General features: G+C 38.8%; 1 protein-coding gene across 1 annotated transcript in view; it reads right to left on the bottom strand.

The window, feature by feature from the left end:
- Nucleotides 1-1,613: 1,613 nt before the first annotated feature.
- LOC150102055 (homeobox protein cut-like 1) overlaps nt 1,614-23,573 on the bottom strand; it is a 308,969-nt gene continuing 287,009 nt past the window's right edge. The window contains exons 19-27 of the mRNA XM_090399958.1: nt 14,060-14,196; nt 12,250-12,319; nt 12,014-12,114; nt 11,759-11,875; nt 11,494-11,580; nt 11,028-11,084; nt 3,263-3,343; nt 3,083-3,147; nt 1,614-1,867 (exon numbers count right to left, since the gene is read on the bottom strand). Of these exons, the coding sequence (XP_090256084.1) occupies nt 1,822-1,867; nt 3,083-3,147; nt 3,263-3,343; nt 11,028-11,084; nt 11,494-11,580; nt 11,759-11,875; nt 12,014-12,114; nt 12,250-12,319; nt 14,060-14,196 (761 nt within the window). The 3' untranslated portion in view covers nt 1,614-1,821. The remainder of the gene's footprint in view (nt 1,868-3,082; nt 3,148-3,262; nt 3,344-11,027; nt 11,085-11,493; nt 11,581-11,758; nt 11,876-12,013; nt 12,115-12,249; nt 12,320-14,059; nt 14,197-23,573) is intronic.

The raw sequence follows: 23,573 nt of genomic DNA, 5'->3' as shown, positions 1-23,573 counted from the left end.
GCATTTAGGGATTTTGTTGTTGGTGGATTCGTTGCTTTTAGCTTTTTTTTTATCGTATTCTCGTCTGATATTTCTTTTCTTAGAATCCAATTTTTGACATCGCTCTTTAAATCCATTCATCACCAAATAAAATGCTGCAGCACAATATTCGTGGACTTCAAAAATTATTAATCTGTCGACTAAACAGTTTGGACAGGAATTAAAAAGCGAGTTCCGAAATGCCCCTGCAAGCGACGCAACTACAACTATTCGAACTGCAGCCGAAGAACATTGGTTTCCATGGCTGTGCACTCATCTGTGTGTGGCAGTTTTGTGAGGGGTTTCAAAACATCACGTGAAACTGCGGCATTCGAGGCAATATAACAGATGAACAGGATGCACCTCATAGGCGTAACGGAAAATATACACGTGGGAAAACGTTTTCGGGTGTGGTTGCAATTAGAGGACTTTAATTTTCAAACACCTTTTGGTTGTCAGAAGAAACTTGCTGAAGAATTATTATTACTACGTGATACCTCCGAGGTCCATCGCTGGAGGGTGCTTTATTCCATACAATCCATCGTCTATGCCAGTGTTTCTCAACGTTTTTTGGATCACGTCCCACCTCAACGTCTCAAAGATTTTGATGTCCCCCCTTCTAGCATAATAGTCAGCCAACCTCTGAAAAGTATAATATAAATATGTATACGTACATTTTCTAATTGCCCCCCAAAATATTCAAATTGTCCCCATGTGAGGCGTACGCCCCACGTTGAGAAACACTGGTCTATGCCATCAATCCTTCTACACACACAACGTCACTATCAACCATTTACTTACAACGCCATCTACTACCCACTAGCAGTATTTTATTTTTTGTCTCTAACTTGCCCGATTTTGTATTTATTTATTTTTGCCTGTTCTCTGGCCTATTTGGCAGCATGTGCGGGATGAAAAACCCCGAGTTTCCCGAACGACAACCCTAAGATTTTCCATATGAGATGGGCTAACTCAACTGAAAATGTGAAGATTCCTCGCCTCGTGACAGGAATTGTTCTAAGATTTTTTTTTCCACTCGAAGGGTGCAATGTCCGATTGATCTTTTGTGTGGCGTACGCGCGCGCTCAGCTGAAGTTAACTTGTGGTACATGATTTTCATGGTCTCCAGTGTGAAACACCATTCTACTTAATGGAGACCTGAAGTGGCTTGAACAAGTTCCATGTTTGGTGTGCAAGAAAGCATTGGGATGTTCGAATTCGAAGCTTACGAAAGGTGGCAAAGCGGTAGGCATGAAGTGATATCAGTTAAACATCATAAGCACTTAATTTTTAAAAAAAATGCGCTGAAAGATTTGTAATCCTAATGTACATAAGTCACATAAGCCTAATCCTCGTCGGATGTTAGAAGGTATTTGGCAAACTTTTCACTTCGGAAATCGCAATATGTGACCAAAAGCAGTGTTTTCATTGACAGTAGAACACAAAGAGAAATTCATACAATGTGATCGATTTTAATATGGCGTAGACCCAGACTTTGAAGCAGCCCATCACCCGATGGGTAGCAAGTCTCATTCAGGAGACTTGCTGCCCGTCAGTAACATTTTTAGTGTTTGTCGTAGAAATTATGAACATGAAATCTGTGAACTACTTTATTCAAGTTTCCTACACCAAAGTGCGGTGATTAATATTATAACAATAAATGAACATTACAGCCATTGACTAGCCTCCATACCGAACCAGGAGAAATATTTAGACTAACATCAACTAACAGAAAAAAATGCAGAAACTAATATGGTTATTCAGTGCATTGCTACGATACTGTGAGGAATGTCATGGTGCAGTTTAAGTAGTGGGATCCCCGTGAACCTTCTGCATGTGCTCCAGGAATCTGAAAGAAAGCGAAAAAAGAAATCAGTAACGAGAAACTGCACTTAAAACACAATGAAAATACGATGGGCACACCTGAACATAGAAACAGGCAAACCGGTCACAACAGCCATAACTACATAAGTCTTATCGAACGAAACCAGAAACTGGTAGCCATATGCATGAACCATGGCGTGCGATGCTTCACGTGGCATTCGTGTTTCTGAAAGAGGTCGCTGAAGTTTCTAAACGCAACAAAATGAAAGTTACTTTGTACTCATAGATTAACAGGCCATCTACAATCAGTTTATGCCATGAAATGAGCACAAATATAGCTGGTTCGTGATTACCCGACAGAGGGCCTCACAATCTTTACATTCTAGTTTCTTCAAAGCGAAGACTTTGAGAACAGAAAATGCAAATTGTATGCATACAAGAATTTCTTCGTGGATCCACGAGGCACCCGTTTAACCTCGCTGTTGCTCATTTCGCTATTATACATGGCTAAATTTTCTTTCATCCAGAACTAAGATTTCTGATGGAACAGCGAGGTTTGTCGCCGAAGCATTGGGGAACTTCGCTAATCCCTTGATAACCTTTGGATGCAACCCTCGAACAAGACCATCTCAAGGTCTTCCTTCTAGAAGGGAGTTTTGAGAAGCGTTAGCATCGAGTAAATGTGAGAGCATCTGAACAAGAAGGAAGCGCTAAACGGCACTCGCCAACTGACGGGAAGCTGTCACACGTCACACAATGGGACATCAAACGTCACTGGCTGCTCATTATGACCTGGCGCTGTACGGCATTACAAGCTCAAGAATAAAATTGTGAAATCATCGTACGCTGAAAATCATGGCTTATACCAAGCAGCAGGGAAACGGTGGGAAACTGTTATTTTGAATTACGACCCGAAGCAGGTAAGGCTTGCGAAGGACAGAGTAAAAAATAAATAAATAAATAAATCCGCTAAAATCTTTTCTTCCTCAAAAGGAATTAGCGAGGCCATTATAGGCCATCTTCATCCTTAATCAACCACTAACAGTTATCAGGAGCCTATCAATGATTTTAAGAGACATTTGGGGATGAGAGAGAACAGAAAATTTTCACTGTATTATGTCTGTAACTGCGTGTGTTCTTCTGGCCCGTTTCGAGGAATGAAAAGCCCTGCATGAAAACGGCTAACCCATCTTTCCAGAATAAAGGGTAGTGAGGACGAGACACACAAAGGGATACGTACCTGGCATTGCATTCTGCAGCCATGTCCCGATGGCAGGTTTCCGTATAAGCCAGCTTGTACAGAACCTGAAAGAGAAAGTGGGAAGAAATGCATCGCATGCTAACACAAGGAGAAACAAACGTGTTAAGATAGAGAGGAACATTAAACAAATACGCAACGCTGTTAAAAAGAGATCCTTACCAGGAACACGAGGCAATGCAGAATGACGGTGTAGATGACGGTGGCCAGTCTTGCCGAGCGATTGGACAAAATGATTCTCCCCTGAAAAAAGAAAAATAACTCTTGAAATTCGAGATACTTTTCCTTTCCGCTTCAAAGTCCGTCTTGCGTCGTACACTAGAGTTTATTTTTTATATCGTTGAAACGATAAAAGCCATTCGACTGTGACATTTGAGATCTCCGCTAAGCTCCTCCGCCTTGGACACCGTTTCAGTAGAAAATACTGTATTTTCAACCAGAGTTATGTATCACGATCGTCAGGTGGCGCAACACAATTCATGATCCGTTTAAAGTCGCATAGTTTACCAGCTTGTAATGTTGCCACAAAATATGAACTGATTTTCATTCCTATCGGAGAATTTAATATCTATCCATGATTCGTTGAATATATTCTGTGAAATGTTTTACACTTATAAGGTTAATCTAAATTCACTGATTTTATCCAATTTCGATAAACAGTATATTTAATTTACGATTCTCCTACTACGACACTACCACCATCGACGCCATCTACCGCCCATCATCACAAACAACAGAATTACTAATTGTTTTTCTCTCGAATGCTTAATGAACATTAAGGTACAGACTTAATAAATATTAATTAATTGTCCAGCTTTTTTAAAATATTACATTAATCGCTTATTCTTTGACAGGTTATTTGATGAAAAAAATGGATATGCATAGCACTGATCAAAACGTTTAACTGTCTTTATGTAAACGCATGGAAATGCTTATGTGTTCGTCGCACACGTTGAAATGGATTTTTACGGTATTGATGCGAACACAGATGGATAAGAAAATAACTATTTATTAACTTAAAAGCTAATATTTCGCTGGTATTATATCCAACATCTTCAGAGCACACAAACGAAGTTTGTTACAAATGCGAGACAACCACAATTTGGTGTAACAGTGGGGCTAGTATAAGTAATTGCAGCGTGCAACGCAAGACTCAAGTCCTAATACGGAGCCATCTAAGTTAAAAAAAAAATAAATAAATAAATAAATAAAATCCAGTAGTCTAAAGTTTTGAAAAAAATAAAATTAAAAATGGAAAAAAAAAACAGTAGTCCAAAGTTTTGAAAAAAATAAAATAAATATAAAAATAAATAAATATTAATTTGGTCTTAGGATGACTGTCTCCCAAATCTTTGGTAGATTTATACAACCATACTTGTTAACGTTTGGAGTATGTTTTAAGGCTTCTGTTGATTCCAGGAACAACTTCTCTGACTTGTACAAGCTTCTGTGTAGTACGTTTTTTTTTTCCAATTGATCCTGTGTGCCAGGGTATCCAAAGCATGGTCTGCCAGACCTGACTTACCATAGCGAAAGTGTCGGATATATTTTTTGTGTTCACTGAGGCGGATGTCCACAGTTCTTCCTCTGTCCGTAGTACGCTTGATGACATGAACAGGGTACTTCATACACTCCTGGATGTGATAAAGGAGTGAATCTGTCCTTAGGTGAACGAATGAGAGTTGCCAATTTCACATAAGGTTTAAATACGGTGCGCAGTAGGTGTTTATTAAGCACCCTAGATATCTTTTCAGATGTGCCTTTAATGTATGGGATGGCAATAGTTTTGTTGTAGTCTTCTGTGGTAGATAGAAGGGATTTCTGGGTAGCATTTAGTATTTTATCTTATGAGGATTATAGTCAGTGGTTGGTTAGGAAGGCGTGACGTAGGCGAGAAAGTTCAGCTGTGAGAGCAATGTCATTGGAAAAGATTGCCCTAGCTCTATGGGTTAGTGTTTTTAGGATACCATATTGTTGAGAAGGGTGATGCTGTGATTGTTTGTGTAAGTATCTCCCTGTATGTGTGGGTTTTCAATAAACCGAAAATGATAAGGAACCTTCTGGAAGACGTGTGATCAGTGTGTCGAAGAAGGGTAGGCAGTCATTGGCTTCTAGTTCCATTGTAAAGTGGATCTTAGGGTGCTGGCTATTTGGATGCACTAAAAGTGTATTCAATATGTCTGGGCCACGTGGCCAAACAGCAAACACATCGTCAACATAGCGTAGCCAGAGACTAGGTTTGAGAGTGCCTGTGTTGATAGCTAGTTTTTCCAGATGTTCTATGTAGAAGTTGGCTAAGGGGGTATCCCATAGCTGTCCTATATAATTGTTTGCATATTTTCCGTTTCCATGTAAAATAACCTGCCTGTACTGGGAATTAAATAGCTGAAATATATCAGGGGAAATTGTGAATTTAGTGAGTTAAATGTTTCAGTTAATGGTACATTCCTGAATAATGAGGTGATATCAAAACTCGCCATTAAGCCCGAACTATTTAAGGTGTGGTTTTCTAAAATACTTTTTAAGTGGGTAGAATTTTTAGCAAAAGAGGGAGAGTTGTTTGTGCAAGTGGCTAGTAGTTTGGCTAAATGTTTAGCAAGTTTATATCTAGGACTGTTTATACTATCTACAACAGGGCGTAAAGGCGTACCTTTTTTGTGAATTTTTGGAGCTCCATATATCCTGGGTGTTTTAAAGTGAAAGGGTTTGAGTTTGTTGACTGTGGCCACGAAGTGACTTTGTTCAATAACTTGCACACCTTATTCTTTTGAGAGTTAGTGGGATCTCGATCTATAATTTTATATGTTGATTGGTCTTGGAGAAGAGCCTGCATTTTGTTTTCATATTCTGTTGTATTCATTACTACAGTTGCGTTTCCTTTGTCAGATTTAGTTATTGCGATGTGGTTATCATTGCGTAGCTCTTTTAGAGCCATTATTTCTTTATGTGGGATATTATTTTTGGGAGGCTTAGAATGGATTAGGATATTGGCCACGTCTAACCTAATATTATTGGCTATTGCTGGAGGCAGGTCGTATATTCCACGTTCAACGGAAGCCATTATTTTGGTTTTTGGAACTTCTTTAGGAGTAACGGCAAAATTGTGTCCAAGACTTAATGCACTCGTGACTTCTTTGGTTAAGGATAATAAGTTCACAACGACGCCATCTTGATGTAATTGCGGCCGCTGTAGCACTGCGTTGCTCGAGGATTTCAAATTTCTTCTGGTGCCGGTTTTTAACTTTAGCGAATTCTTCGTTGGCTGTAGAGTTGGAGATTCTATTCAGGGTATCCCATAGCTCCGGGTTCAAAATGTCAGATAGTATATCACGTAGTGCACTGATTGAAGAATTTATTTTTGAAAGTTCTCGGCGAGTAGCGTATATCTGTTCCCGTAATAAACTGTAAACTCGCTCGTTTATAGATACGTTGGGCTGTGGCCGAGTGAAACTTGTTCTTAACTTTTATACAGTTTGGTATCAAATTGGTAGTAACTTAGCACCTCTTTTAAGAAAGCTAACCTGTTCAGTTGCCGCGCCAATTTTACTTTCCACTTACCGTATTTAAACCTTATGTGAAATTGGCAACTTGCATCCGTTCACCTAAGGACAGATTTACTCCTTCATCACATCCAGAAGTCTATGAAGTGCCCTGTTCTTGTCATCAAGCCTACTACGGACAGACAGAAAGAACTGTGGACATTCGCCTCAGTGAACACAAAAAAAATATATCCGGCACTTTCGCTATGGCAAGTCGGGTGTGGCAGACCATGCTTTGGATACCCCTGCACACAGGATCAATTGAAAAAAAAAAACAACAAAAGTACTGCACAGAAGCTTCTACAAGTCAGAGAGGTTGTTCCTGGAATCAACAGAAGCCCAACAACATACTCCAAACCTTAACAAGTATGGCTGTATAAATCTACCAAAGATTTGGGAGACAGTCATCCTAAAACCAAATTAATATTTATTTTATTTTTTTTTTTTTTTCAAAACTTTGGGCTACTGTTTTTTTTTTTTTTCTTAACTTAGATGGCGCCGTATTAGGACTTTAGTCTCGTGTTGCACGCTGCAATTACTTATACTAGCCCCACTGTTACACCGAATTGTGGCTGTCTCGCATTTGTAACAAACTTCGTTTGTGTGCTTTGAAGATGTGAATATAATACCAGCGAAATATTAGCTTTTAAGTTAATAAACAGTTATTTTCTTTTCCATCTGTGTTCGCATCAATTCCGTAAAAATCCATTTCAACTGTCTTTATGTATTATTAGGAACGACAAGGAAACTGAAAAGTGCTGCAAGTATTTACGTACTCTGCTAATAGTGTATGACAGCTACTTATCTTTAACACGAAGAAAAGTATCTCGTAATCTTCACCGGAAACGATGTTATTGGTTGGGTTGCTTGTGGTCGTTTAAAAATGCTTGTTTTTCAATGCTTAAAGTGGTCAATTTTAATTGACCCTTAACGAACTACTTTTCTTGAACATGCGCACAATCTCGTGTAGAATTTACCAAATAAGCATCTTACCGTATGGTGATGTGGAAAGGGCAAGACGTACTACTGTATTATAGCGTTAAGTTTAGTGATGTTTCTCGCACGAACTTTCTAATTCTTTTCTTGTCGTAAGCACGAACAGAAAAGCTCACTTCAGCACAACGAGTTTCAAAATGTCCGCCTTCGCTATATTCCACTTCTCGATTTCTCTCTTCATCAGTGACGTCATTCACGCGCCAGTTCGTTCTGGAAGCCAATTGAAATAAAGCGCGCGCAGCTCAATTTCAAGTACTTGAAGAAATAAATAATATCGAGTGCATTTTTACACAAAATTATGAACTAAAACCTTTTTTGTTTAAAAAAAAAAAAAAGATTACACCAAGAATGATCACACACAAGTTGTTTTGCTGCAGTCAATATAGTGAGTAAAATTATTAAAATTTCAGTAAAAAAAAAAATATATATATATATATATTGATTATAATATATATCAGTTTATATAAATATACATATCATATAAATATTATAATTTGATTATAAACTGATAGCTAATTATCTCAAACATGATGAAGCCGAGGTCGTCTTCCTCTCACAGAGCTCTTCTACATTCTGATGATGTCTCGGTACCTGAAGGAACTGCCTGTACTTCAAAGGCAAGGAATTACGTAAAAGCAACTTAATGCTTGGACAGAAAAGGAGGAAGAATTCTCTCTCTAGTGATTGTAATAATGAGGGTAAACCATTTAATAAAGCAGTTGTCCGTCATCAAAATCTTATGGATCAATCACTCTATTTTGTAGTAAAATTCTTAATATTTTTCAAAGCTATTATTAATGTAGGGGCATGCAGATAAGATTTTTGACTGCAAAACCTTCTGCAAAAGTTATTTACGTAAGGTTTTCTTCACTGATCTAGAAAACCTTGCTTTTTTTTTTTTTTATTTGTTTTGGAGTGCAAAAATCAATCGAGATACTGTTTTTTTTTTTTTTTTTTTTTTCTGTAGAATATCAGAAGAGGCGGATAGACTTTCTTTCGACTGGCTAAAAAACCTTGATGGCATGTTTAGTTGGTGATGGTGGTCGAGTTTTCCGTAGAAATATCTTCCCATATGGAAAAATTAACGCGCGAGAGGTATAAGCTCCGTTGTATTTAGATTTAATAATAATCTCCAGGAAAGGCACCTCAAAGTATTTACTTCTCGAAAAGCTGAGTTTAAGACACTGTTCCAGATATTCTAATGAAATTTTGTAAGGGAGATAATATTCATCACTGTCTCCTGTAGAGCGGAAGAATACCATCGCCTTTATCTTGCGTAGTTTCTGTTGGGGTGTTTTTGGTTGCATATCATTTGAGTCTCAGAACAGGGAAGATTCTGCACGAATGCAAAGAATTTATGGTAATCCTACTGCACAAGGGTGGTGCAAAGCTCAGGGTATCCAACTATCGAGCAATTAGTACCTCTGGAGTGGTGCGGAAGATTTTGGAAGGATTGGTATAGTACGCCCACAGATTCGAGACCCTTCGACACTTCTGCGCATGTCACAAAAAGGAGAATCCATTCCGGTAATAGGGTAATCAATCCGTCTTCTGGGATGAGTTTCTTTATTATTACAGGTCGGAAAATTTAGCTTTTCTTTTACGTACATTGTAGTTTCTAAAATAGTACAGCGACAAAAAAGAAAGCACGTGATTTCGCATGTGGCGACCAATTCGTACATCCTTCATTGCTTTCTCCCCTTCAGCACGAATCGAATATTCTTGGCAAGTCGCCAAGCGAAGCTCTACAAAGTGTGGGCGTACTATAAGAGATCGCATACAGAAATGAGTTGACAGAGAATTTCTACTTTGCAATGAACAGCATGGATTTACTAAGTGAAGGTAATGTTTGAGCAACTTGCTCACATTCTATAACAATGTCACCACTCAGTTATTCAAGGATTCCTATTTTGTGGCATTTCTCCGGAACTGGCCATCGTCTCTTTCAGCAAGCCAATGAACCGGATCATAAGGATGCTGCTGCTGTAACTGAGTGGTTTGTGGATATGAATGTCACCACACTTTACAAGCCTCCACAGACCCCTGATCTCAACCCAACTGAATATCTGTGGGATGAACTGGAGCGTTGGGTGAGGTCAAGGGACGTCCGTCCCACTACAGTCCAGGACTTCATTTACATGCATTGAGGAAGAGTGGTCCAAAATTCCCATCGATCGCTATCGTACGCTTGTGGAAAGTACACCCCGTAGGATTGCTGTATTCACAGCAGCGAAAGGAGGTCCTGCATCTTATTAAGTATGCGCGATGGATGTTTGTTCCTCACATTATAGTGTTCGTGCCACAAACACCCATTTTTGGCATTGAATTTACAGCAGTGTTATTTTGCTGTAAAAGTAGGTTAAAGAAATTTCCGTGCCTGCAGGTTTTAAGAATGAAATTCAAAACCTCACTCTATAGGACAGTGCGGTGGCATCATTGCTGCCTGGATGACACTATCTCCACAGAAAGAATTATACATTTCTGTTGGTGCAGGGGTGAAAAGTAATTTTTATTCACGTGACTTCCTTGATGAGTTCTTAAGTTTTCTTTCAGAGTATTCGTGGGATTCAAAGATAAAATCGACTTGCTCAGTATCAGATGAACATAGTAAGGGATGCGACCATAGAACTTAATGAAATGATTTCGTCCAGTGGAGAGCGGGAGTACCACTTGCGTCTGTTTACTTCTGTGCTCTGTGAGGAAACAGAGCGAAGAGGAGAGAGTGTTGTTCAATGGTGTTGAAGGATGAACGACTCTTTGGATCAAACAACCGATTTTTGAAATGTATGCAAATAAGACCCTTGTAATAGACGTAAACAAGTCATTTAGGACCAAGAAATTGTCGCAAGAGTTTTTCACAGTACAAAAAACAAAGTTTAATGGAAGTAAAAAGGATGTTGGTGAAGTACTCTTCCAGCAATGCAGGATCGTTGAAAACGGTTGAAATGGAAAGGACTATTCGGAAAGATATTCAAGAGTCAATCAAAGAAACGAAAAGACTCATTTTGAGAGAAAAACTGACGTGAAGTAAGCTTCTCGAAGGATGGTAGAACATCATTCAGCTGACGAGTTCTTTCTGAAAAAGGGAAGACATTTTGAAACGATTCGATGGCAAGAGGACATCGCAAAGAAAGCGATGAAGTCATTCCAAGCATTTAGAAAAAAAGAAAAGGTTCCCTCAAGTGCAAAAACTTCCTTAAGGGGACCAAGTCGACTAGAAGGTGCCAACAAACGCAACTTTTTTTTGTTCCTCTTCGTCTGTTGCCTAACACGTGAGCCGGACTTAATAGCCACATCCGCAGGAGTCACACACTGCACCACCACAGAACTCTTTTCACGGATCGCCCTTCTCCCAATCGACAAAACACGGAAAAGAATTGCAAGTCACTTACCATGGACAGAGTGATCTTCTCAAATGGACTCAGACTGCCGTAGTGTCTTTGTTTTTCCTGAAATAACATTAAGAAAAAAAAAAATTACCGATCGCTCCTTTCCATGCGCATGTGCACTGCATTTAATGATGTTAAATCAATCTCTCAGCTGTGACGTCATAAAGCAATAAAATCTTATTCAAGCTCTCAATATTGCAGAATTAATTTATTGTCGTATAAATTTTATCAACAATTTATTAGATTTAGAAACAAAAAAAAAACAACTAATGCAATCAATCAATCAAAGCTTTAATAAGTTGTGCAAAAATTTTCTGGGAAATTTTTTCTTTGCTATTTTTGGGATATTCTTGGAGCGCAATCTTTCCATGCGGAGAGTTGATATACGTAAGAAAATTTCCATCTTGAAAGGCATTTTCATGTTAAAAAATGGCGTAAAGATGATGCGAAAGAAATGTGCACGACTTACCCGTCTACTAAAGCTTGTAAAAGGATTGAGTCGTTCTTCGTACTCAGCCCGGTACTGTTTCTCGGTTTCGTCATCGGTCTGGAAGCGCTGGAAAAAAAAAAAAAAAACTTTTAGGGGAGCGACAGAAGAACACGCACCTGATTGAGAACAAAACAACACAGATACGTATAGAAAATATGAATAAAAGGATGTCTAGGGGAAAAAGGGATATAGGCAAAGAGAAGTAGTGAAGGAAAGAAAGAGAAAGAGAGAAAGAGAAACGTACCTTTGTAGGATATGTTTCCAGAAACTTGATTTTGGCGTAGAGCTTTACGTTGTCATTTCGAAGGCGATCTAAATCCACTTCTAGTGTCGCCATCTTCTGTCGAAAAACTGCATTTTCCTTTAAAAAAAATCATAAACTTTATTACTCCAGGCAGCTGTCGTATGCATTGAATGCTTCACAGCAAAAATCAAACAAGCACGAAAGGAATAATGAAATACTTCGCTGCGGCTATTAATGAGAACGAACGGACGGTACCTCTTCGAGTTCTTGATTTCTTTGACGCAGTCGCTCTCTCTGGCTCGAGATGATGGGCAGCAACGTTTCAGCGGCTCCGCCGAGGTCCACAGGGGAAGAGTCTGAAAGAAAAAATAAATAAAATGTTTTAACAATGCTGACAGAGAAATCAAGAAGGGAAAGTGTCGCGTTGATTTAAAAAAAAAAAAAAAAAAAAGAGAGAGAGAGAAGATGATCGCACTTTGACATTCACTCACCGGAAGTTGAGGAAACCTCTTTGGTTGCTTCGGCGACGATCTCCAAAGGAAGTAACGTCTCCGCCTGACCCTAAAATGGAATGTTTGTCATCAGTTTTTCGTTTCAATATTGAATAATGAGGAACTCAACTGAGCTCACACGAATTCAAGTTGTAATCAGAGATGGCCCCTTAATTATTTTATATTCAGAGGGGAATGTGGCGGGGGGGGGGGGGGAAGAGCAGAGGATTATTTGTAAAGGGATCTAAAATAAAGCATTTTTGAAGTGGACAAAGAAAAGTAGAATTCCCGTTTATCAAATGCTGCAAGAGTTCAAAGTTCAAATTGCGGATGATTGGAGTAGAATCCTGCAGTTTGCACTACTGAGAAAAAGGGGAAGTAAACATTAAAATTAAAGAAGAATTTCTCGGCTCAGCGTCTCAACCAGGGGACGTTTCTGCAAGAATACTTCGGATTAAGAAAATCTGGATGCGACCAAACTTGAGAAACAAGATGAATTCAGGCAGAGTCAATTAAAATGCTTTTACAAGGTAAATGAAAAGATTAAGAAATCACGAGAGCGTAAGAAAAGATCTCTCTTTCAGGTGAAACTGATCATCATAAGATTATTCATTATCTGTATGGATCACATTATGAAGGAAAGTGGTATTAAACCTGATATCAAAATTGGAGATGTTAATGTCAGCTCTTTGCTTTATGTCGAAGATGTTATACTTCTAAACAAATCCGCTACAAGTCTGCAAGATTCTCTGACTAAATTGAATAGCTGTTGTAATAGATATGGTATGAAGGTCAGCAATAAAAAGACAAAGACAATGAGAATAGGCGGAATCGTTGAAAATGTCAACTGTGTTGTGAACGGGGAACCTGTGGAACAAGTAAAACATTTCAGCTGCTTAGGCACGATTTTTAGTGAAGATGGTAAATTAAATATGGAAATAGACAACAGAATCAACAAAGCTGGTATGGTAGGAAGTCAACTGAATACATTCATATGGAATAAGAGAGAAACCAGTAAAACCAGAGGTATACAAGCGATGCTTAAAACTAATTTTACCATATGGAGGTGGGTTGGTGTGAGCTGTTTTGAATAATAGCAGAAACAGCCCACAGTTGATGTACGTATTGTATTTTGCGGGAAGAAAAAAACCGAGTTTCCAAGGAGGTAAAAATGTTACCAACATCGCTGGAGACTGTTAATGCACTTTCAACTAAAAAACTCTTAAAGTGGAGCCGACAGTTTGAGTTCGATACAAAAGAGGTCAGGATTATAGACCCAATCGTTTTTACTGATTGTGAGAATTTTTTAAAAGTTGCATTTTTTTTTTTTTTACTTAAAAATCCCACACTTTGCAGATTCTGCAATCGATGCATTCACCAGAGTTGCTTTTCTCTAACGATATTCCACTCGTATCGTTCTCAACTAAATTTCAGAGAATAAACGGGACATCGACGCAGAATACAACTTCAACGTCACTTACTTTCTGTTTAAAGGAATTGTTTATCATTTTTTCTTTGGAGAAATGAGAGAGATCGAGAGAGAGAGAATGAATGTCAAAAGATTAGTATTCAACAAGATTAAAAATGAAGAGAGGGACTGGTGTACACTTTTGAGTTTCCATTTGGGATCTGTTGCTCAGCAAGGACCAAGAACAGTCGTGTTGTTGCCGACACGATAAACAGACGAATAAATGCTGACGAAGTTTTTACTGAAACAATTATAAATAAACGTTTTATCTTTCTTTTTCTCATTGGTAATATGAAGAAATATTTTTTAAGGATTTTGGCAGCAACAGAGTTCAGAACTCACCTCTCCCTCTCCTCGGTACATCTGAGACAAGCTGTTCACTCTCGACAGGTCTTCCTCAAGCTGAACAATCAGTTTCTTCTGGCTATGCACTTGGCGATACAAGTCGTTTCTTTCTGTCTGCAAGACCTCGAGGCGATCTACAAAATAAAAAAGAGAGAGATGATGAAAACAGGGGAGAAAAATAACAGTTTGGGCAGACAGAGATCCCGAAATTGCGCTTTTAAGCTACGTTGTTTGTAGGTAGGATGAAATTGCGAGTTCAGAGCTGAAGATTAAGACAGATCAAGATGCAGAGATGACGATCTGAAGATGAAGATTGAGATTGAAAAGAAGTTACGGTCAAGATGGATGAAGAAGGTGTATAGATCGCGATTAAGATCTGGTAACTAGCTGATCGTATGGCTCGCTCTTATTAACGAGACGTGCAACAGTCGCGTGGTCGGGATTGGGGGGAAGGGGGGAGTCGAAAGGGGCGTCAAAAGTAGGAGATAGAAAAACGAAGACATTCATTTCGGTGGTCGGAAGAACAAAGTTCACGCTTTGTAATTGTACTGCGGATTGCGTGACGTCGGGCAATTTCAGTCTCCACCAATCACAGGGGGAGGGGGCGTGAATTAGTGGCGTCTGTTTGTTTTTGTCTCCGTGCCATATTTAATAGCGATGACCACAACGCGCTGATAATTGAACGTTCTCGGCGAGTTATTTTTCTGCGGGGAGGAATCCGTTGTTTTGTGTGGCACATACTTTTCGATTGCGCCGCAGTTGTTTACGTTTTTGCCAATTACGGCCAGAGTAATTAACGCTAGTGCTAACGGCTAATTACGCCTCTAATTAGAGTGTTGTTGATGGGGAAATAACAACTTAATTAGAAGCTGCAAGAACACGCGAGTCAAAACAAAGCTAATTACCATAGCAGAGCAGCCGTCTCTTTAACCTCCCCTTCAATTGTACCATCTGCCTAAATCATATGCCGGGGACGTGTATGCGAGTGGGGGGGGGTGCTACGAGCGAGGCTACGTGCGGAAGATTTGGATACGTTTCCTGGACGTGGGCATGATTTCCGTTTGCTTGTTGTGTGTGTGAATGGAATTTCTTGCACAGGCAGGTGACCCGTTCTCATTTAGCGTTTTTTTTATTCGCGAAAATTAAATTATTCACTTTGGAGGCACTTTCTGGGCCAAGAAAAATGACTTGTCACAGCGAGTGAGCATCTCAATCAATATATCTGGAGGAGTGCAGACCTTTCCCGCTTTGCTTGCACGTGTTCATTAGGAGAGCGAAATTGTGTGACTGGCTCGGTCGCAGGTACAATGCGAGCGAAAGAAATCGGGAATTAAACAGAAATTATGACGTACCAATGGAGACGAGAGCAAATACCCATTAATGGGCTTGGAGAGAACCCCCAATGATTAACGGGGTCTACCGAGTTCTGGGAATTCGTCTGCGGGATTAATATTTCCATTGAATTGCGCGATTCGTGGCGTTAGCAGATGGGAACAATTCAGTCAAGTTTCTTTCCCTTATTCGCAATGAGAATTTTTTTTTTTAATTTTATTTTCACGTGCTTGTGTCGTACGTTCCTTCAACATAACCATTTTCTTCAACCACGCAAAAATAACGAAAGTTCCATTCAAAAACTGAAGTCCCTAAACATTCCGAAGAATGAAGAAATCGAAGCCACAGGGGGGGGGGGGTGCGGAGAAGCACGCGCCAACGCATCCCGTCGTCATCGAAGAATGGGAAGCACTTCTGTGTTGCGTCTTCCTTGGAAGTCGAATGAAAAGAAATCGCGCCAGATGGCCATCGTGGACGGACACTGAACGCCGCTTTCTTGTTTCCACTCCGCGGACTTCGTGTCTTCTCGCTACGCCTTTTGGTGACCTCAATCTTGAGAGTTTTGTTTTCTGCGCTGAAAAAAAAAACCACACTTTCTTTTTTAACTGATAGCGGTGCGACTGTGTAAGTCCGATATAAAGCGTACCATCGCCGCCATTTACACGCCACACGCACAGTCTAGGATTGTAAGCAAACAAAGTTTGCACGTGAAGTATCTTCACGACCAAGTTACTCGTATTATAGAGATCTGGGTAGTGGCTCTTCCCATAATGCATAGTATTATACACATGTAAAACGCTTTGCATTGTGGGATACCAAGGCAAGTGATGTGAAGTGATTAGCATCTACATACAGTTGCCCCAGTCCTGATTATATTTCGGACTCAAATTTTGTTTGCTTAAACTTGGATAAAGGATTAAACCAAGTATATAATTCAATGGCATCTTTAATTTATAGTTTAACCAAGTGAAAAAAAAACTGTCAACAGTCCTCTAATTAATATACCAGAAAGGTGTCTCCGGGTGTTCGCTTCGCCTGTGTACATCCGCAGTTTCTTTGATTCTTACGGCAGCGATCAGTATGGACTTTATTTTCGAGACTGTTGCAAAGTTGGCTTAAAAAGACCTCGTTCGGTTTTCAGGCAATACGGATGAAGCGAAATCTGATAGGATTTTTGCTAGCCCCGTTGGCGTATTCGCTTTCCAGACAATAAGCAGAGGGTTTGAATCCCGGCTTAGGGATTCGAAATTCACGCATGCACACTTAGATACACTTTCCCAAGATGGACTGGGTCACCATGAGAGTAATAGACCCACATCTTCCGTGTATGGAAGGCGAAGCAATGGAAATTATACAAGCGGGGCATCATCAGGATTCTCATCTTTACCAAATTTAGTATTAAGCGGCCGCAAGTATTCATTTCCATTTTATAAATGGAAACTCTTCTAAGGAATTTGTATTGAAATAACTTATGCCGAAGTTTCTAACTGATTTCAAAAGCGATATTTGGGATCATCTTTAAGATGCGTTTTTTTTACGAATTCAAATATTTTTCTGCGAAAACTCCCACAGGTATAAGAATTTTAAGTCTGGAATGTTTCTTCTATAATTCGGGGGAGGGGGGGGTAAACATTTCATTCGAATATTTTAAGAGAATCGACGATATTTTGTGAAGAATATGTACGCGAAAAGAAAAAAAAATAGCAGTCATTTTTCATATTTTAGCATACTCGAATTGCTGATTGATAGCTAAGCCTTTTTGTATCGCGTCCATTACAGTATGTAGGCTATGTTATTGCAAGCATTCATATGTTCATAGCTCTTATCAGGAAAAAAAAAATCTTTAAATTTCGAAACATAAAATTATTATTTTTATTTCTTGCCTAACGCACTTCAGACATTTTCTCCATATACACACTCATTATTCCTCAAAAATAGAAGAATTATTCTTTCTGATCGGACCATGAGCCTTGTCGAACCGTGAAACAAATCACCTCGTATTGGCAATCGTTTCATTAACCACCAACTAAAGGCTTATAAATTTGGACTGATCGAGGATTATCTTTTCTATGAACTCTACACACGATAGTTGATAAAACTCACACCACTACAATGTCAAGTGGTTAAAGTATTTCGAGAGAGAGAAGGAAATAATCTGTTAATGGTTCTTCGAAAAATTGGTGGGTTCTATTAATTGTGACAAAACTTTGCTATTCTCGAAGAACAGCAAAGAATTATCGATTTTTCTTACATGGTTTATTTAGTTGCGAGTTTAAGTTGTGTGATTTGCATGCTATCCACAAATCAGCTTTTCTTTCAAGATGTGTTTCATTCGAGTTATGGGTAATTAGCTTTTCCAAGAGAGGTTGACGCTTTGTTTCCCAAACAACAGTTCTAAATGAGACTTGTTTTGGTAAAGAACGTGTCTGTCATTATCAGGCAACTTTCTCGGTGCTTAACCCGAATGAATGTTCATTTAATATGGACGGGAGGGGGGGGATGGAAAAAAGGTTATGCAAGAATCGTGGTTGGAATGCTTCTCTTTCAAATGAAATCGTGTTGCGGTTGTGGAAAGTGCTGCACTTTTAGTGAGACAATTCGTGTTTTGTAGAAACCTTTTGTAATAGTTTTAGTTAAAGAAAAGCGAGTAGCGTACAATTTTCTGATGAGCTAATAAAGTGATTTCGAAACAGTTCCGAGGACAAACCTCTTAAAAAGAAGAAAAAATAACTTTCTTAATCTTCAATAGGCTACTGCAAAACTCTCGGTTTTTTTTTTTTTTTTTTTATCGGGGGTGGGGTGGTCAGTAGTTGCGCACTGGTGCAATATCAAAGCAATCTTTGATTGCAATGAAATCAATCTTTCATACCTAAAGGTGATTATCATTTTGAAACGCGATCCGTGAACATCTTTTAAACGGTCCAATTAAGTAAAATCCATTTCGAAATAAAGCCTTACTAACTATTAAGGGATGTCCGGTATTGCACGGTTGCACAAACCGTGCAATACTGTCGAAGTCATCGCTCATAAGTGGATGTTTTTTAGGACTTTCCTTCCAGAATACAAAACAGGTAAGAAGTCTTAGGACAGTGGCGAAATCACTAATTTGGCTCGCATTAATAAAGTTCAGAATGACAAAATGTGTACGCCGATTTGAGGGAGGCAAAAAGGTATTTAACAGAAAATATGTTAATACAACGAATTACTATCATTTGTTAGCACTGTTTTATTAGAATTACTTTTATCTTCTGTTACTTGTTTCGAGGTGGATTTCTCTCTCCAATATTTGTTTTTTATTTTTATTTTTCTTAAATTCGATTGAAGAAGTTACAACTTAAGTCGTTTCCCACCACTCCTCGTGAAGCTACGACCTCCCAGTGAGTTGCGCAAAAATTTAAAAGAGGACCACAACGTTCTTAGGACATCTATTAAGCCAAATCTGAATAATAATAAAAAAAATTCCTTCGTTAAAGATACCAAGCTATTTTATATGTATATAATTATAAACTTGGTTTTCATCCATTTCCCAAGTAAGCAAACAGACAAATAAGTCAAGTTTGCGCCCGCACGTAGTGCAAGTCTTAGGCAACTCGTGGTAAATGTGGAATAAGCTCTGATCACTATTGTTAGTATTTACCCTTAATGCAAAGCCCAGCTCCTTGAGGAGATGTATGATGCTATGCATTTAAGGTTCCCACTGATAAGACCTCAATAAAGGTCGAACCCGGTCTGGGCAGTGACCCCTTGCCTTTAATGCATAGCATCATACATCTCCTCAAGAAGATGTGCTTTGCACTAAGGGTAAATATTAGGGATCAGATCTTATTCCACCTTTACCGCGAGTTGCCTAAGACTTGCACTACGTGTGGGTCACCCAGACTTGCACTACTTGCAGGCGCAATCTTGACTTTCTTGTCTGTTTGTTTGCTTACTTGGGAAATGGATTAAGACCAGGTTTATAATTAAAATAGCTTGGTATCTTTGACATATATTATACCCAAGGTAAAAAAAAAAACTTTCTAAAAAATATCCTTGTTTTAAACGGGGTTACGATAAACAAATGTTTGCTATCAGATTCTTAAAGCACAAAGCTTGCTTCATCTAAACGACGAGTCTGTGGAAGAAGCCCAAGAAGTCTTGATGCTCTGAGAACTTTCTTAATGCAGACTTTTGTTTGTCGCAGTTGGCTTAAAAGTGTGGATTTTCATTTTTCGTTTGGATGACTGAATATTCAGGAATAAGTGGCTGGGGGGGGGGGAGGTTGAGGGTCACGTGTTTCATTTTCAGTTAATATTCGTTTTAAAGGGAAAGAATTCTGTGGTAATGTGATAGTATAACGGATGCGAAGAAGCAAATTTTCCGATAAGCATTTTTATCGTCTGCAGACTTTTCGTTGCATCGAGTCAGCTTCCAACACCCGCAGATTTTATTACTTAGAATGCGACTTTTTTTTTTTCTTGTATGGTCTGTCTCTCTTTTTGTTTTTCAGGGTAAAGAATTCGGGAAAAAATACAATAAAATTGAGATGCTAGTGGCGAATCAGATTTCGCTCTGTCGATAATATTTCAATAGCTTCATATAAATTTGGCTATTTTATTTATTTCCACATTTTAATTACTTTTTCTACATTTCTGGTCAATCTCCTCTCTCTACCTTCGAATGGGTTCAAAATTAGTTTAAATAAAAATATAAAAAAAATCGACTATCCCTCTTAAAAATCTCTGCGAAATTAAAAAAAAAACTGCACATAGGAAAGAGCTTTAAAATATTGTTCTTAGATGACTTTCTTCAGGAAATCTTGGGTTCTCTTTGCCATTTGTTAATCCATCCATCTGTATACAGCATCCCCGTTTTCACTGGACAGATTTAAGTGAAAATTAGCAGTTCGATCCTTCGCTGAAATTTGTGAAGGTCTCTCAACTTTTGTCTAAAATACGCAAAATCATAGGAGAAACGTCCCAACCAGAGGGGAAAGCCGATAATTTTATTTTCAAGTGTGAGGCTGAACAGTCCCTCTCTTTAAAGTGTTTAGCGTACCACTGAAAGTATTTGCTTCTGGCGTTAATAAATGTTGCCCTCCTTCCTGTGCAAGAATGCCAATGCAGCATCCGGTGAGGTTGTAAAACGAAGCACGAGTTTCGTAATGATAACTGCAAGTTATAAAAAGTGGCTGACTGTGGAATTACTGTGTCACAGGTAAGTTTCGCCTGTAGACTTAAGGGGAGGGGTGAGCGTCTGTGTGAAGAGATCCAAAACAGGATCAGAGTTCCAGAAAGGGAATTAATTTTTATTTTTCTCTAATTAGCCATCAAGCAATTCTGTGGCGAAAGATCTTCTTCTAGGCTTTAACGGGACAATCTTCCGGTCGCAAATCTTCCGGGTCTGGAGTGAAAATTGCAATGCCGATGAAGAGATTGCGTCGGTGCTGCGAATCTAATGCAGATGAACACTTGTGAGAGGAGAGGAGATTTACGTGGAGACCATCTTCGTTTCTGGCATTAAAAGATTTTCTTGCGAGGTCTAATGGACCTCCCCCCCCCCCCCTCTCACAAATTGGTGTATTTTTCTGAATTTTTGTACTCCGATACTTTTGGAATTAGTGTATGTATATTGCTTGCGTTTTTCTTGATTTTATAATTTCTGCCATCGATTTACTGTCCATCCTTCATCAGGATAAAACAAAAATTATAATCAGTCGAGTCAAAATAAAACAATAAAAATGTAATCGATGCACGTGTTATAATATACAACCACAGTTTTCGAAGACAGTAAAGCGGGCCACACAGTTTTTAGTTCCTCGCTGCTTATAAATTGAACCTGGTCGGAATATGTGATTCATTAATTATTTATCGTTTCTTTTACGATAATTTGTGGCCTGATTATTACTTAGTACCCACGCAATGCATTTTCTGTTGCATGAACATCAAAGGACATTGATCAAAGGATATTATGACGAAATACATACTGTCTGTATTGCCATCTATCGTCAACTTCGCAAACTATTTCCTACTTTTGGTAAAAAGCAGGACGCAAAAATAAAGAGTAAGGTTTAACGTGGCTGTTGAAATTTGTTTTATCGATACCTATACTGGGACAGTGTCGTCTCCTAGCGGCATTGTTCAGAAGCGCGTGTCAAATAATGTGCTAACAACGACTGCGATTAAATATGTATGTATATTGGATTTATTTTCATCATACAAATAGGCAGGTGCGAAACACAGGATCGCCCTCGCGTCTCTTTATGTGTGCCTTTTTTATTGGCACGAGCGTTAATGATGCTTCATTTCTTACGACATACTTCAGTTAACGGAGTTTTATTAAAATGTCTTTTCTCGTATCTTTCGGTGATGAAATCAAGTGTGGCTAACTTCCCTTGCAGGCGCTTTAAACACTGGGAGATGTCGGAAGACGTTGCAAAAATGAGTACAGGTTGGGTTCGTTATATTAAAATCGGTTATAAGTTTGTTCTTGACCAATAAAAAAAAAAAAGAAGAAAAAGCGGTGATTCGAAGCCCTGGGGTCGTTATAACAGAAACCATCTAAAATACCAAAATACCAGAGATCAGAAAAATTGCTATAGAAACCAACCTAAAAGTAACGGAAACCATTGCTGCTGGTCAAACACACCCGCATGTGTCCATTTTTTCAGAAGACGACGATAAGATGACTGTTCTTCTTCTTCTGAGCCCCTTCTTCACAAAACATGGCTCGGACCAGATTCAACAGTGACAAACTGCGTATTCTTGCTTGACCATCTCACTGATAGCTCGGCCTTTGCTGCAAGATATCCTCCGTCGTTGTAACTGGAATTTACGATTCGATAAGAAATCATATGCTTATACCGCTCACTTATACTTCATGCTGTTTCTATTGATCTCCAGGCTTTACTCTGGAATATTTCATGTTTTTGCTTTTTATTTTTGTTTCTTTTAGCAGAGCCCTTACAATGCAATGCATTTTCTATGTAGGAATCCCGATGTTCAAAACCCAGTTATTCTGAGCCTAAGAGAGTTGTTCGTTTACCTGACGAGGTTTTCTGCTGCTGCCCTTCCATCCCATTCAAATTGGTGTCAAAACGGCAACAGTTCGTGATGAACATTCTCTGATGCCTTCATAGGAAAAATGGGTGTATTAAAATTGGAATATCAGTAATTAATGAACAAGAATTTAGGCAAATTTATCAAAGTAATCCATCCTGATAACAAATAGGTATCTCGCGATGATATATACAATCCAGTCAAAGAAATGGACAATAAAGGATACGAAGAACTTCTCAAGAAGCCGTTGAGCGCGGTGAATATTTTTAGGATGCCAAATGTGGTCAGCTACCCGTGGGAGTTTGAAGTTGCGCTTCCCTAGTTCATTACAAACAAGTGTTCCAAGAAGCCTGCAGTGCAATTATAGATCGTTCATCACATCACTGCATTAACTGTGGGGTATTTTCAGAAAGGCAGCACTGTCGAATTCAGGGTCTGGTTTATCCGCTAAAAATCCAAAGATTCTTCGTACATGAACAGTACTCCCACCCCGTTTTCCACCTTATCAGGAATGCATTTCCATAATTTGAAAGGCATCCTGGTATTATTTTTCAGCTGTGTGTGTGTGTGTGGGGGGGGGTACTTTGCATTTTGAAAACATTGTACAAAACATTGGGATTCCCATTTCCTAAATAGGTAGTTAAATGGGGAAAAAAGCACCAACTTCCAACTCGCCTCACCCTGCGATTTATTTTTCTGTGGTGTCTTAAAGAATAAACGAAAGTTGATTTCATTACAAGAGTTTCAAAACAAATTCGGAAAGGTATAAGTTAACCAAACTAACCACATGCAGCGTACTGACTTTATCCCCCCCCGCCCCTCAAAAAACACAATTAGTAAATGGATGTTATCTCTTTTTTTCCCAATAAATATTTGTATTTACGTTACCAGCATTGTTGTTCTGAAACCCTTAATGGGTTACGTATGAAAAGGATCAATCGCAGACTGCGCTTTATATTTTATTTATCACAATGTTTTCGACATCGCTCAATGGCAAAGAATGCAGGAGTGTTCGTATACATACCGCTGTGTACTTAAGACTTCTTTCAGAATTGGTGTGTGTACTTTTGTCGTATTCACATATATTGGAACATAATCCATTTGATAATAAATACACGTGCACAGATTTCTTATCTGCATGT

The sequence above is a fragment of the Typopeltis vanoorti genome, chromosome 11 (assembly GCF_054136105.1).
Source record: "Typopeltis vanoorti isolate ZY-2024b chromosome 11, IOZ_Tvanoo_1.0, whole genome shotgun sequence".
Taxonomy (NCBI): domain Eukaryota; kingdom Metazoa; phylum Arthropoda; class Arachnida; order Uropygi; family Thelyphonidae; genus Typopeltis; species Typopeltis vanoorti.
This window is presented reverse-complemented; position numbering and strand designations above follow the sequence as displayed.